The following is a 16,658-nucleotide window of genomic DNA, read 5'->3' on the forward strand; positions in this document are numbered from 1 at the left end:
ATCCTTCCATGATTCCCAAGAATCAAGGAAACCGTGAAAAATTACATTATTTCTTCGCGACCTGTCCTCTAGGTTGGTAAAGCAATATTTCAGAGGATCAAGTTCAGCTTTGCGGGCTTCTAAAGATTTTTGGAAGCCAGTAATCTGCTTTCCATGTCATCAAAACATTTTGTGTTTTCTTCAAGGGTGTGAAGTTTTTCTTGGATGCAGCCAATCTTAGTTTCAATATTTCTTTGGCTAGTAAATACCTTTTGGGCAACGGACAGTAAGATGGTCCGTCTAAAATTTTTCAGGTTCTTGAGGCCTCCTGTCTTACGGAATAATACTATATTACCGTTCTTTTAAGCTTCTCGTACGCTCTAGGTCATAAGGCATTGTCGATACAGGATGGATAGTTTTTATAGCACAATCTCCCCTCCGTCCTACTTCGCATCTGCTGTTACCTGATCCTCACCACCTGCCTTCCACCTTCGCATTGCTCCTGAGTCTGCCTTTACTTCCCCTTTTCTTACTGGCGGGATGTCGCATGGTTGTGTGGTACTGCTTATTGCATTTATTCCCTAATTACATGGACTACTGCATAGTTTAGAGTAGACCTTCTTGACTCCTTTAACTATCTTATCCATATTGCTGAAGGCATTGCCCTCTTGTCTCCTAGCGTATTTGTTTAGGGAGATCTAAACGAATTAGACACAAAAAAAAACAACTTAGAGGCTGCTTTTTTCTATTTCGTTTAGCCTTTCAGAGAGCGGAATCACTCTAAGCTGCTTTACACATCGAAAATTGACTTACATCCTCCAAATAGTCATTTCTTCACGTAATAAACTATTCTGCAACAGCAATAAATCGGTAGCGTCCAAGAACATTTTTCGTGCTACTTATTCACCGATCGGTCGATGATTTATTGGTTGGTTGGTTGAATCCTTCATTTATTCAATGCTCGGTTGACTGCTCGGTCGATGATTGATTGGTTGGTGGAATCCTTCATTTATTCATTGCTCGGTTGACTGCTCGGTTGGTTGATTTATTTATTTATTTATTTATTTATTTATTTATTTATTTATTTATTTATTTATTTATTGACGGAATGATTGATTTTTTTATTTCATACGAATTAGGTCCAACATGACCGTGTTCAGACGAAAAAGGTAACACTGACACGTGACAGAGACATATCGGAAACATTTGAAAAGCGTGTTTCAGCCGTCGGGAACGATGGGGGCCGCGATTACGCTCTTGTTCGCCGCCCTCAGCTTGCTTGCCCCGTCTGTTAATCAAACAAAAGATGCAAGCAGCGCTGTCTTCTTCCTGTGTCTGCCTTTTATGTGTGTGCAACTCGTCCTTAAGAACAACCATACACCAACAAGCCCAGAATGAAGTCAGGGTGAGGGCTGAACAATGTTACATCTTGCATGCAGGGGTTCAACACTACGCCCTCGGTGAAGATGAAAGCACGCATCGAGGACGGCGTCTTCCATTCGCCCTTCCCCAGCATCGAAATTCCCGTCTGCTCGTTCTACGACCTCGTCAGGAAGGAGCTGCTCACCAACCCAGACAAGACAGCGCTGGTGAGCACGCTCATTATCCGCCCAATGTAAACGATACCCCGCCTTGCTCCATTTTCAAAATGTGTTGTACAAATAGTTGTTCATGCCCAACGAAAAATTACCTGCGCTGATGTTGGCAGGATTTTTATGGCTATTTTAGGCTCTAGTAGGTAGCAAAATGCGCCTTCCCTTTCAGCGAATTGCGTCCGCTCAACTTCAATTCGCTGCGAAATTTATGAAGACGTATGGAAACTATTAGCAACTCATTTTTGAATGGAGTAAAAGGTGAACCAAATATGCAAATCGTCGAAATTATTCTTAATCACAGATCAAAAAAACACAGCGGCGAAATATTCCCATCCTGGCCTCACGGTGACCTAGTACGAAACGTGCAGCCAAATTGAAACGCAATAAATTTTAACGAAATTTTATTGTTCAAAATGTCGCATTTTGCCTCATGGAATTAGATTGCGCCCGAGGGAAATGAGAGCCTTGTCCAAATTCACAATATTATAGATAGATAGAATGCACATGAAATTGGCTTCGTGAACATCTAGACCATTTTCGGCCGCATTCCAATGTACTCTGCTCGCACCTGGCTGTTTTTCTCTACAGTTCTGCAGCTGGGCTCTGAGAGTAGCCTTGCTCCACGATATTATTGAATTTCTTGCCTTCACCCCAACTTTTTTTCTGCTTTAGTCTGGAAGTTCTCTTTCGTTAAGTCATGTAGAATGAACATGCGATTTCGTTCGATGCGTAGCCTGTGAATGCAAGGATTTTTGTGCAATTGTTGGCGAGAGCTGCCTTCCTCCTCAGAATACGTTGTACAATTAGCTGTTTGTTCCTACCAGAGAGATTGTGGCGCTGATGTTCGCAAGACTTTTCATACCGCTTAAGCTTTCCTTGTTACGACTCAGGCTATGAGCCACGCCGTAGTGAAGGGCTCCCGCTATTTCGACCTTATGGGTAATTGATATAATTTTATTATAAAGCTCAGAGAAGTGGTCGAAGACACCGTTAGTTTATTTTGCTGTTTATATCATTGTCCAACGATTTTTCGCGGTAAACTGTACGAACGCTTGGGACGCTAACTGAAAGTTTCCTATGCTTTGCGCGCGGCTCTGTCAATGCTTGCGAGAATTCTAGTATCTTATTGCGGCTTACCCTTACTCCCCTGCTTGAACCACTCGCTGCACGTTTAGCCTATAAACGTTAGTAAGTGTAAATCATTATAGTCACATAATTGACGGTCTGGTGTTTCTCCCAAGGAGGAGATTTCGAAATTTCTCCCGTTCAACGCTTTCGCCGCATGTATTGCGCTGAACGGGATTCCCGTTGAATTTCGGGAATGGGCCAGAAGAATAGAGGCCCTCAGCCGGCAGTCTGCATATGTGATTTTGCGCACGCCCAAAATATAAGGGAGTGGCGGTAGCTACATAAAGACATTCAGAAGTGCAAAATGCCGGGCTAGTTGGTAATCCATGATGAAAAACAGCGCAAGGACCGGGACGAAAACACGAAGGAAGAAGACACAGACACGGGCGCTGACTAACAACTGAAATTTTATTTCTTTGCAGGACACATATATAAAGTACAAAGAGGGGGGTGCGTCCACGGCGATCCTGCACAATCACCGAAACAGTTTAGCCACGTCCAAGGGTACAAACGATAAAAAGGTGAAAAGGCCGAAAGAAAGACAAAAAGCGATAAAACCAGGGTGTAAGAGGCCGGGACGGAAAGTGAAAGCGATGAAAACGATGAAAACAGATATGCACATAGCCAAAAGGCAAAAAAACAGCGTTAAACTAACGGTGAAAAGCGGGACTAAAATTGCGGCACAAGGTGATTAACAAAAAAGACAGAGAGGGGCATTTAAGAACAGGATTAAACATTTACCCTGCCTCTAAGAAAATCCAATTCTTTTTGCGACCGGCACAGGGAGGGTGCACTCACACATTGTTACTTTGCGTTGTGAATTTCGAAGGCTTCTACGATTTCCCTGGATATCCTATCCCGTCCTCTAGCAAGAATTGTGCAGCGATTGAAATCTGTGTAACAGGTTTCGTCCGGATCATCATCTTTACGTTTGCACTTTTTGCAGTGCTTGGCAAGGTGCCCAGAAATTGCAATACTGTCTACATTATTCCTGTGCTCTTGAAGCCTAATGTTGAGGCATCTGCCTGTTTGGCCAATGTACCTCTTCCCACAGGATACAGGCAGAGAGTAGACGACGCCAGTTTTGCAGAGGACGAGCTGTTCCGAATGAGTCTGCCCACACCCACGGGCGATCAGAGGTTTGTTCACCTTCGGGCATAGGGCGGAAAGCTTGTTTGGCGCTGAAAAGACAACGTCAACCCCTGAACGTTTCGCGACCTTTTTGAGGCGGTGGCTGACCTCATGAATGTAGGGCAGAAAGCACCCGATAGTGACAAGACCAGATGCATCTCGGAAGGCGTCGATGTACTCCGGAAGTACCAGCCATTCTCCAAAATTTTCCAGTGCGTCAGACCATCAAATATCTCCGAAACAATGAACTACTTCTGGTCCCTTCTGACAAAGAAGGTGGCTTTACCGTACTATCCGCAGGTGAATTTAGCTCAAGAGCCACCAGCGCCCTCGAGACTGCATTCAATAGGAACCACGCCAACCTCTCCAAGGTGAAAAAGCAAGCCGTAGCTTGATGTAAGTCCCTAAAACTGGAAAATTTGGCTTGTAAACTTAATACCGCGAGTCGTCGCAGTGGATCTGTGTTTTTTTTCCGCTAAAACCCACAAGCCTGGAATACCTTTCCGTGTAATCGCATCTTAAAAAGAGTCATGGCAGAAATTTCTCCCGATTTTTCTTAGAGACAAGTTAAAATTGCTAACCGTTGATGACCCATTTGTGATCGATGGCTCAAAAAAGGTTATAGATTTTTTAAGTATTAAACATGACTGCAACCTAAACGCCTTCTCGGTCCACATCAAAGATTTATATTATTCTTTACCGCACAGAGAACTGCTGTCTTGCATTGAAGAAGCTATCGACACCTTCGGAGCCGTGAATTTTCAAAATGAAGTAGGCCTTTCCATCGGTGATTTTCTACGACTTGTGAAATTTTATCTGAATTCTTCCTATGTTACGTCAGGTGAACATGCATATATACAAAAACAAGGTGTCTGCATAGGCTCTTGCGTAGAACCTATCCTAAGCGAACTCTTCCTTGCTAGATACGATAGGATGTTGAATGACAGGATCGCTGATACGTGCGTAGTAAAAATTTTTCGTTACGTGGATGACTATCTCGTCCTTTTGAATTGCAGCCACGAAGCATTTAACCCTATGGTATCTGAAATTCTTTCTATGTTTGGCCAATGTATTCCTCTGGCTTTGACGCATGAAACACCGCATGAATGCTCAATCAGATTTCTGGACTTGCGACTGCATTTCTCTAACCATCATACCTGCTGGTCCTATCAGCCCAGGGGTAAAAAACCTCTTCTGCCTTTTATGTCAGCCCATACAAAACTCGTTAAGCGAGGGATAGTAAGACTTTGCTTTCAAAATGCGCTTCAGAACTCCTGTGAACATCATTTCCAGGATAGTTTCAGCAACCAGGTCGAGCGCCTGTCAACCGCCGGATATCCCCTGAACGTTCTGGTGTCCGTGGCCGGGTCCGTCGCCAAGAAACAAGGACGACAGGACGCGCAGGAGGCGTCCAACAGGGAGAACAGAAGAGTGGTCGTAATGCCCTACATTCATGAGGTCAGCCACCGCCTCAAAAAGGTCGCGAAACGTTCAGGGGTTGACGTTGTCTTTTTTAACGCCAAACAAGCTTTCCGCCCTATGCCCGAAGGTGAACAAACCTCTGATCGCCCGTGGGTGTGGGCAGACTCATTCGGAACAGCTCGTCCCCTGCAAAACCGGCGTCGTCTACTCTCTGCCCGTATCCTGTGGGAAGAGATACATTGGCCAATCAGGCAGGTGCCTCAACATTAGGCTTCAAGAGCACAGGAATAATGTAGACAGTATTGCAATTTCTGGGCACCTTGCCAAGCACTGCAAAAAGTGCAAACGTAAAGATGATGATCCGGACGAAACCTGTTACACAGATTTCAATCGCTGAACAATTCTTGCTAGAGGACGGGATAGGATATCCAGGGAAATCGTAGAAGCCTTCGAAATTCACAACGCAAAGTAACAATGTGTGAGTGCACCCTCCCTGTGCCGGTCGCAAAAAGAATTGGATTTTCTTAGAGGCAGGGTAAATGTTTAATCCTGTTCTTAAATGCCCCTCTATGTCTTTTTTGTTAATCACCTTGTGCCGCAATTTTAGTCCCGTTTTTCACCGTTAGTGTAACGCTGTTTTTTTGCCTTTTGGCTATGTGCATATCTGTTTTCATCGTTTTCATCGCTTTCACTTTCCGTCCCGGCCTCTTACACCCTGGTTTTATGGCTTTTTGTCTTTCTTTCGGCCTTTTCACCTTTTTATCGTTTTTACCCTTGGACGTGACTACACTGTTTCGGTGATTGTGCAGGATCGCCTTGGACACACCCCCCTCTTTGTACTTTATATGTCTCCTGCATCGAAATAAAATTTCAGTTGTTAGTCAGCGCCCGTGTCTGTGTCTTCTTCCTTCGTGTTTTCGTCCCGTTCCTTGCGCTGTTTTTCATCATAAAGACATTACTTCTTTAAAACAGTCAGCCATATTAGCTATGCAGAAATCAACAACACAGAAGCAGTTTAATGAAAAGGAATCTTCCGTCTACATAACTTTCAGCATACGAACTCGGGAAACAAAAAAGTGTTCCTCAGTAAGAATGCTTCGCGAGTTGTGGCAATTTTAATTTATTTTCGTCCTGATGTGGATCAAATCTGCTGACTGTCTGCGTTAATTACGCGATTAGTGGTGTAAAAAGGCGGTCGCACTGTAGCTGCCTGACCGAGAATTTACATCATCGCAAGAAGTTACTAAACGCAGGGTTCTTTAGAGACGGCATACGAGGCTACCAAAAGGACAGGTTCACAAGACCGTGAACCACCGGCACTGGTACTTTCACTGTAGCATTGGGTTTCCATTGCAAACTCTGTGTCTCCAGAAAAAAGCAACGGCACGTTCCAAAACGAGCTATTCGATTCGAGGATCATTCCCAGAGAAAAAAAGGATTAATCAGCACTGCCCGTCATATACCGTGACAAAAAATCCCGGCTTAAGCTGTCTGAGGTTTGTGGGTGTAAGTAAATGTTTCTTTATCTGCACGCACATTGCAGTTAAGCTGTGTCAAATAAAATTCAATGCACATTAAACATCTGCGGCTTTCCTAGTGATCGCAATGAAGTCTTTTTTTCTTTTACCTTTTTCACCTTTTCACCTTTAAATCTGTGACAAAAACGAGGCACCTGAATTCGGGTTCATTTCTATTTTTCCTAGTCTGGCACAGCAGAAAAAACCCAAGCTGTCCGACTGTATTCGATAATTTACCTAGTTTGGCGGTTCTCCAGTTTTTATCTGGGTGTTAAATTACGTCAAGTGCAATCCATGAAGGATAACATGTATACTGTTTTTCCAGCTCCTGTTTCCACTGATTTATGATCTCTATGAATTCCAGCGTATCTTACGCAACGCGGTTTGAGTTCATCGGATAGTTTTGTTTCTATTTGCAATTCCAAAACATTAATTTCGTCATCAGATTAGTACTGGGTCCCGGTGTCGGTAACAGAAAAAATCGCTCAGACCCCTTTAGTTTTTCTAGCAGTTATGAGAAAGGCCAAAAAAAAGGAGCGCGACATTTTGTCATTACCATAATTCGACCTTAATTCCTTATTCTTTGAATATGCGGTGACAACACTGCGACTGTCTTGGTAGGCGCTGGCAGAAGTTCAATTGCCCACATTTGAACTTATGAATTTGCATCTTAACGCTATTGTATCATTATGAAGCACAGTGGCGTCATTTGAAGCAACTCATGTTAGTGCTTTGATCAGCAAGGCCCGCCATCATAGGAGATGGAGCGATTGCGGCTGTTTAGCTCACGGTTCCGGCTGCTTCGCGATTTTGCGACCGCGCTTAAAGTGGGCGTCGGGCGTAGCCACGAAGAGGTATGGTTACCCTAAGCAGGAGCCGCTGCTGTGGATCAGTAGTCATGATTCTCCGCTGCTGACCCGAAAGACGCCGGCTTGATCACGGCTGCTGTCGTCGCCTTTGGATGGACGTGAAATGCTTTAGGCCGGTGTTCTGGCTGATGTCCGTGCAAGCTAGAGAGCCCCAGGTGGGTGAAATTATCCCGAGCACTCCACTACGCGGTCCCCATAGCCTGAGTCGCTTCCAGACGCAAACCCCACAAAACCAAACTAACCACGTGAAGTGCAATTTCGAGCGCATTTAGAGGGTTCTGTCGCTGGTTCCAGGTGGATGACTTCGTGAACCTCACTCGCGCGGAGGTGCTGGCCCACATGAAGCGGTACGCCCTTGGGTTGCGCCAAAACGGCGTGCTCACTGGTGACCGGGTGTGCGTGCACTTGAAGAACAACGTGGAAAATTTGATCGCCATGTTCGGCTGCGTTCTGGCTGGAGCGACCATCGTCCTCGCCAAGACATCGCTTACCGAAGGTAAGTTACCGTAGGGAAGCCGTTCATTCCTTTGATGCCACGTGCGCCGGAAAGATAGACAGCATGTACATCAGCCACGACATAAACTCCTTTCGTGAGCGAAATGCACCCTATGAATATGGCAGAAGTGGCATTAGACAGGAGTAACGCCGAAAAAAAAAGTAGAGAAAAGAAAGGGTGAAAGACGGTCCGCCAAAGGCTAGTTGACCTTGAAATGAATTTGAATGGTGACTTATCGAAGGCTTTCTTAACCGGATAAGTAGATTTTGTGTAAACTAACATTCTTCAAAATTTACAACAAAAGTTAATTCCTTTCATTTGAACTAAATAATTGTTTTTAGAAGTTTTGTAAAGTGCGCGCCAGGTCCACTTTCTTCTGCGGAATGAATGGAGCTATGCAGGGTTCTGCGCACGTGGTGAAAACGCGCCTGTTGCGTCCATGGCAATGCAGGAGGATTACGGGAAAGTTAACAAAAGATCGCGACGCCGCATGCCACTCATTTTCCTTCAAAGCTGAATTCTTCCTATGTTCGAAAATTCAATCCCTGTACTGCCATCGAAATACACTCGTTATTTCTTGTTTTTCTCGTTTAATCAGTGGCGCATGTTTTCTGGAAAAGGAGCATTGTACCACGTTCTCGATCAAATCGTGGTCCTCCAAATCGGCTGTGGCGTTTACACTCGCGGAGTGGAAAGGTGCGCATGCACTTGCAACCTCGCGTGTCTTCGTTTGTGCATGTGTATTCTCAAAATAGAGTGCATGTCCCTGGAGTGCGAATTCTGTGTGCGCGTGTATCTGTCTGAATCTGTATATGTCCCCATGTGCAAGTGCTATAGGCTTTGTAGTCTTTATGTTTTGAACTTTTCTTTTTTCTAACTGTTGCCCCCTCGCCCTCTTTTATGCAACCTCACATGGGCACCGTCACGATGACTAGCCCTCATGAAGGCTTCACTGTGAGTGTGAGAGAAGACTGGCGAAGAAATATTTCTGAGGCCGAGGGTGAGGGAGGCCAGATGTGGTGAGGAGAGGGCAAGCGAAGCAAAGATGCACGCGTTGAGGGTAACGGTGTGTCTGAAAGTTTGCTCCTTACCCTGCCTTTCCTAAGCTTTCGGTCAGGCGCGCAGCGTATTTGCAGAACAAGCGGGAACGACAAATAAACAAGGGCTAAAGCCTTGATGTGGACTTCGGGATCCGTGAGCCCACGTACTACAATCTGCTTGCTAACTGAACATGAAGCGGGTGAAGGTGATCGAAAACACAATGGAACTATGATAAGCTGAGAAAAACCCTGAACAGTTGCTGACGAGGCGAAACACCGGGATACCAAGCAGGTGATACCGTACTTCTCAACAAGCAGCCAGCAGCAACAAATGAGCCATACAAGTTAGGCCTAAATACTGTAGAAGAACGGCAGATTGGGCGAGTTGGTATTCCATGGCGACAAGTACATATAAACAGCGCTAAACAACAGGACGAGACAGAGGAGTATACAATACTGATGCCAATATATCACCGTGAAAAGCATGACAACAAAGACACAAAGTATAGAACCCTTCCAGGCTCCAAAGAACGCAGCGTTTGCACGCCGTTGTGAGACAGAAGGTGGCAACCGACGGGTTACAAAAAAAAAATGGCGAAGATAGGACGCAATCCAACTGAAAGTGGTTGGAAAAAAAAATTACACCACAGTGACGAGTGTGTGACACTAATGTCTGAGAGTTCGCTGTGCTCTGACAGCAACAAATTTTCACAGGCATGTCCTCTTTTTTTTTTCACCTAAAGCCAGAGAGTAAGAGGTGAATCTTAAATTGCCCAGGTTTCCAGTTATACTGTATGGGGTTTCTGGAGTGCCATGCAACTGCAAAACCCTAAGAAACCCGAGCGCAGGGCCGGGGGATGTTAGTGCTCATCCACTTACCACCCTCTATCCAACATTCCCTCCCCTTCCTATTCAATAAAAGTGGAAAGGGGCAGTTTGCTCTCTCCTTGTTTGCCACCTCCCAGCCGAGGCAGATGATGCTGCAGACACCGACGACAATGACAGCGCGGAACTTAAGAACAAGCTGATAGGGGGCTAACGTTCTTAAAGGATAGTCGAATTCTTAGGATATCACTGGAGAGCGAAAATCGCGAAAACAAAAGAAAGAAACAGACATGGACAACCAAAAGCAGCCTTTAACCTTGTCTGTGGATGTTTCTCTCTTTTTTTATTCGTGGTTTTCGCGATGCTATTTTGTCCCAAGGATGTAACCAACTTGCCCAAAAGATAGTTTCACTGATAGCCGAATGTTGTCGACGGAAGCTGTCCGCGCTCCTCTAGTACCTGCGCAGCCGGCGCTGGGCTTCCAAGCCCTAAAGAACCCTACTTTTCACGCCTACCAAGCTCACTCTTCGATAAGCAGTGAGTGAGTCCGTGAAACGACTAGGCCACATCTGGAAGTGAAGTGCCACTTCTCTAAGGTTTCGTCCGCGATTCGTTTTCCTTTCCTGCTGTGGTTAGTTCTTGTCTCCTATGTCGTCATGTCCTTTGTAGCCCTGCCGGTTTCCACCCCTCGCTGTACGAAATGAACGTACAGTTGAAAGTTTCCGTTCGTTCGTACGCGTGTGTCTCACTGTGTCGCAGTGACTCCTGTGACACCTTCACCTTCTTTTCCAGATATGGCTGTGGGGTTTGCGCGCCGTTCATTTTGATCGGCTTCCTTTACTACGACGACTTGGTGGCGGGGAAAACGTAAGACGGGCAAATTGCTTGGAGGAATCGGGTGGGTGTGACGCGTGTGATGCAGGCCAGGGCTGTGGTCGGCACACGAGCCTGCAGTCCGGGTCTAATACGTCGGCTGCGGTGACTGCGGCCTAAAAGGCGCACGGCCCAAGTCCCCAAGCTCACTGGCATGCGCGACACCACTTGTGCCCCGCACTGAGCACCTGCAACCCTGCTGCTTTCCTTACCATCAGACCTTGCCACTGCGAAGACAGGCTACCGCTTGCCCCCGCTCTCTCAAATTCCTTTTTTGTTCGCGTATTTCCATCTCTGTATTCATCTTCTACTTTTGTACTGCTTCGTTCAATTTCCCAGGATTGTGTATGTTTATGGAACTGTTTTCAACCATTACAACCATTACACCGGCATTGCCGTTTTGTTGTTTTAACGAGACCCTGCATTTTCTTTTGTGTATACGACTTCGAAATTCCCCACTCGTTTACACTTCATTGTACTGCCCTTTGGAAATCACTTTTTCAGTATTTAAGCCCTGTGCGTGACAGTGCTTTAGGTGGTTCATTCAGAATTGAGTTTTTGTTTTGTTGTCAAATCTGGCGTGTACGCACCGTGCCTTCAGTCAGCGGCTAATAAGGCCTGTCGCCGATGAGCAGTCCGAACTTTCCTTCTTTCGCGCGTGGGGTGCCGTCGTTCCGGCCCCCCAAACTGCAGACGGTAGACCGGATCCAATCGAACTCTGACTCCATGCTAAAATCGAAAGAAAAGGACCATGTCTATGAAGAGAAACGTCCAATGAGCATAATGTAACACCACCATCATCATCATCAGCATGACTACGCCCACTGCAGGGCAAAGGCCTCTCCCATGCCTCTTCAATTAACCCTCTCCTTCGCCAGTTGCGGCCACCGCATGCCCGCAAATTTCTTAATCTCCTCCACCCACTTAACTTTCTGCCGCCCGTAATCGGACACCACTCAGGCTTTTTCGGTATAAAAGGATTGAGCGTGGACATACAGAAGCAAATTATCTTATCGGATTATACTGATCCCACACACTGATAGACCTGCATTCGCCATTCTTTCCCACTAACCCACCTTAACCCATTTCGCGGCTTGGCTTACTTCCGAAGTTTTTTGGTCATTTGATATTTTTGGAGTCGGTCTGACTTACAAATCTGGGGCGGTCCTCAGATTTTCGAATCTTGCGGAGCCCTATTATTACTACACTGGTGGTCACTTGGTGTTGAAGACGTCACGAGCCTCTCAACAGGATTCGTAGATGGCGGGTAGTCCTCATACTGCTAGTGTGGCAGGGGCTCAGCTGCTAAGTGATGCGCCATTTCCCCGGCAGGTGGCTGATTCAGAGAGCCACCGGTGAGACCCAAGTTGCTCATCCAGAGCTCTCGTAACGCTCATGCGCAGTGCCACGCAAAGCGGGTCAATATACTTACAAAAACTACCTTCGATATCGATACGCGATGCCCTCTAAATTGTATTTCCGATACCGGCACCACATACCGAGCCAAAACTAATTTCCAATGCAGATACTCCATACCGTATCGTCCATAATTTGATGCACCACTGCAATAGCCAATATTAATACAGCTGGTATAAGATTTGCTTCGTGGTTTTCAGTATTTTTAGTGCATTTCATGTAGCGCAGTGTATTTGATGCAGGGAATTTTGCGAAGTGAGGGTGAGAATAAGGGAGGGCCAGAGATGACGGATCTTAGCAACAGGAATTCATTGTCTATCTGTATCTTCCCGATACTCACCGTAGGGAAAAAAGATGGTAGTATTTTAAAGTAGCTACACTAAGTACGACATGCGAAAGAACTAGAGGCAAGACCGTCTCAAAGGCAACCGCATGAAAACGCACGGCACGAGGAGCGCGCGTAATTCCCTGCCGTGCTTTTTCTCCCTTCAATCCGGCGCTGATGGCTCTCGCATGTCGTGTTCGGGAACTGTGGAGCGCGCCGCAACGGCCTGAGAAGAGTCCATTTCCTGGAGGAACAGGCCGAGGGTGGGAACATGTGTTAAGAGGCAGCCAAGGCAGCTCCGCGACCGGTCAACGAGGCTGCCCCACTCCTCCCCCCCGCCCCCCTATCGTAGCCACGGTGCGTGAGCCGTAGGGGAGGTAGTGACACTTGCTGCCACAGTCGCGCTTGCAGCCCTCGGGTGGGGTGCGGTGTCTGTTTCGCGCCTTGACACAGCAGCTGCGCAAGGCCTCCCGATAGACCGTCAAAGATCAAAGGTGGATGCCTCCCTTATAGATGGGAATTTCAGCTTTGCTTGTGCACTATCGCTTTCGCGCTAAAACTTGGAGGCTAAGAAAATATCTATAAATTAAAAGACCTATATCAAGTAAACTACTAGGTGTGTTAAAGACATATGAGGTCAGCAGGGTGGGCAGGGAAGAAATACTAATAAATATTATCCTAACTGAACTCAAGAAAAAAATTGCCATGAACAGAGCATGCAGTGCTCAGGGTAGGTAGCCAGTGGTCTCTTACGAGAATAGAGTGGATTTCAGGAGAAGGCAAATGTACCACGGGTTTTACCTAGGCTCAGGCAGGCGGAGATTTTCAACTTTTGAGGGTATAAATTGCCCAATGTTGGCGCAGGACAGGAATCAGTGGATAAATATGGGAGGACAACGGCAGCTGCCATTGTGCTGTTCCGGGCAAAGGTAGGCTGACTACGACTGCGTTTATGGTGGGTCAAAACAGGACTGTGCCCGCAGGCCTATGGCGTCGACAGAAATGACGTTGCCTGCCATGTCATGCCACTTCTAATGGCGCCTAGAGTTTCCATTCTTCTGCTATTTTAATGGATGCAACCGATAGCGTTGTCAGTTCAGAACAGCCAAGATTTGGGATATAGGCCCAATTTAATATTCATATTTGGCAGTGAAAATTGTCTTAAACTGTCATGAAATCTTTGCAGGAATTCGTGCGCCGAGGTTGTAGCAAGTCTGAATTATTACTGGCCTGTCCACAGCATTGTTTTTTATATGTCACACGTGACTGCGCTCCATCCAAATACTTGTGCATAACAACCGGCCCCGTTGCTCCTCTTATAATGTTTTATTTGTGCCGCTATACTGCTTCTTCCTGACATAATTACAACTTTAGAAACGATGTCCCAATGGCAAGTATACGCCTTACAGTAGAACCTCCCTTCCAGAAACACTTTTTCTAGCCACTACGCTGTGATTCGTTCCAGGTGAACTCCGCTATCAAGCGCAGGACAGCGACAGCACGCATATCCTGACGGACGAAGAGTACACGGAGAAGGCCAGGAGAGCTGTCACCAATCTTGGCATGAAGGTAAGTAGTAGCCATGCACTCTGTTAAACGCCTGAGGGTAAAGGAGAAAAGAAGAAAATCAGGAATGCCTTGGCGAGGCACACCCAAGAGACGACATGGGATACGCCAGCAGCAAGACAGCCTGAGGCAGACTCAGCAGCCGTGCATTGCGGCAAAAGCGTCAATTGACCAGCAGGAACATCAATAGAGGTTTCGGACACACCACCTACGCACAATTAGGTTCTGATGCATCGTGTACTAAAAACCACACGTCCAGGCTAGAAGACACTGACGTTCCAGTGTGCCAATATCGGTTACTCCCTCTACGGGAGAATGTATCCTGCCTAGCATAAGCTATATCCTTGGCAACTTCTCGTAGGAGCTTCTCTAGATGCCTGGGTCTGCAAGCGATCTCGCTCATGAGCCACTTGGCACTAAGAGGACAATTTTCAGACATCTTCCTAGAATCACTTTTCTCCGCCTTCGCTGCTCCATTCTTTTCTTTTCCTCTCACCTCTATTGAGTTGCGCCTTGCTCGACAATGCTACCCTTCCAGCCACTCTAGTTATCTAGTTATAGTCTAGTGCCGCTACGCTTACACAGAATTGCAGGAAATAATGCGGAAACAAGCCCAACCCCATAGCTTTTCCACAGTAGTTGGTTGGTTCGCAGTGCATCCTTAAACTATCGTTGCCTTCTTCCTCGTGAAGAATAAAGAGGAAATTGTTTTTCCAGTTGAGAAAAAGGGTGGCATGGAAATAGTGATAACGCGTGCATAGTGGCATAACATTAGTTCTTTATTTTAAATTTGTAGCCGTAGCAGGAGAGAACAAGCAAGCGCTGAGGTTCCGATTAAGAATGAATGTGACAACCTATCCTACAAATTCTTGCTCCAGAAACGCACGTCTTCACCGTAGTTGATTCTACTAATACGTCAGTGGTTAGACCCGTCCACAGTCTCGGGCCGGCCCGAAAGCCATGGCTGGGCCACACAGTAAAATAAACTTTCTATAGGTGCGCATATATTACCTTTTCCAAACTAAATTGAATACGAATAGTGTACCTAAAATCCGAATTTATTATGAATCCACTAGTCATAGGACGGAAGCGAATACGAATCGAATATCAGTGCTGATATTCACTACATGCGCGAAAATTCTCACGTAGTAATGACAGCAGTGCGGCAATCAGAAAGACTGCGAAAAGGCTTCAAAAAAGATGCCCAGGGTTAGCTTGGTTAAGCCAAGAATGCGTTGCATATTGCGCGGTTTTTTTTTTTTTGAAGGCGAGGTATCGCTTGGCGGCACTCGATTTTCTCAGCAGCTTTTCCTCCGTGACGTCACGCGCCGGCGCAGCGCCCCTAGCGGGAGTCAGGTGGTGGCTGCGGCCGCGCGCGACCGCGCTAGTTGGGGCCCAGCTTTTCCTCCGGTTGTCGTGACGTCACGTCACGTGGTTTGGTGGCTGCCCGGCCGCGCCCAAGGGCTGAACTGAGTGATTGCAATATGCAACGCATAAAAGATGCCTTTTATGGTGCTCACCCGCGCACACAAAGAACTGAATGACTCTACGGCTGTGATGGTAGCAAGCGTGTTCGGTGGCCGTCGACCACAATTCCTGCCGCTTTCGGCCGCGCTCAACTTAAAGCTGGTAAGGAACCACCGAGATAGGCGCCAAAGCAACCACAACAGTCTGGAAGAAAAGTGGAAACAGTCGCTTGTGGCTGCGATCGTTTGATATAAGTCTGGTCGCATCTCGCGTCGCCAACAAACTGATAGAGCCGAGTGCCTGAAGCTTCGAGCGTAAACAAACACGCAGTACAGAGTGGTGGCAACGTTTGTACACGAGCAATCGACCGAAACACTAAAGTTCCAGTGGCGGCACTCCTGTGCAGTGCAGCGAGTTTAAAACGGAAGAAATTAGACGTGCAGTTGCTAAAAGACGCGGATGAAATCACCACTAACGGGTAACAACATGAAATCACTGTATTAAATCTAAGACCGTCGAGTTATAAATATTTCAAAATTACCACTTGCATGGTTTCAAAAAACACATTTTTCACAAGCATTACGCACAGAAAAGCCGAACACCAGGTCGCAGGAAGCCTTGTACCCATAAAAAAAACCTTTGGGCACCCGACCGCACTAAACCACACGGCCGAAAATGAGACAGGTGGCCCCTACGTATCAGCCTCGGCCTCCGAGACTAAGCATCAAGGCAATGTTTTCCTTAATTTTCCTGAGTTTTACCGCCTACTCTAATCATAGTGGTCGCGTACAAACGTTTAGAACGCCACCATACAAATGGGCCGCAACAAAGCGCTCAACCCTTCATCCCCGCCATGCTTTTCGAGGAAGGATGGTGGGCGGCATCGATGTGGGCTATTTTTGGAATATTCCACGAAGAAAAATAAGGCAGGCCTTATTTGAAAATTATTCGAAAAGTTGAGAACATATTCGATTAGCTTCGAATAGTTTAGAAAACCCACTAATCCAAT

General features: G+C 46.4%; 1 protein-coding gene across 1 annotated transcript in view; it reads left to right on the top strand.

Annotated features, from left to right (window-relative positions):
* LOC149369548 (uncharacterized) overlaps positions 1-16,658 on the top strand; it is a 77,025-nt gene that overhangs the window by 1,846 nt on the left and 58,521 nt on the right. The window contains exons 2-4 of the mRNA XM_089558877.1: positions 1,419-1,568; positions 7,936-8,137; positions 14,082-14,185. Coding sequence (XP_089415003.1) covers positions 1,446-1,568; positions 7,936-8,137; positions 14,082-14,185 — 429 coding nt within the window. The 5' untranslated portion in view covers positions 1,419-1,445. The remainder of the gene's footprint in view (positions 1-1,418; positions 1,569-7,935; positions 8,138-14,081; positions 14,186-16,658) is intronic.

Source organism: Amblyomma mixtum, chromosome 1, assembly GCF_055824585.1.
Source record: "Amblyomma mixtum isolate Tamu chromosome 1, ASM5582458v1, whole genome shotgun sequence".
NCBI classification, from domain to species: Eukaryota; Metazoa; Arthropoda; class Arachnida; order Ixodida; family Ixodidae; genus Amblyomma; species Amblyomma mixtum.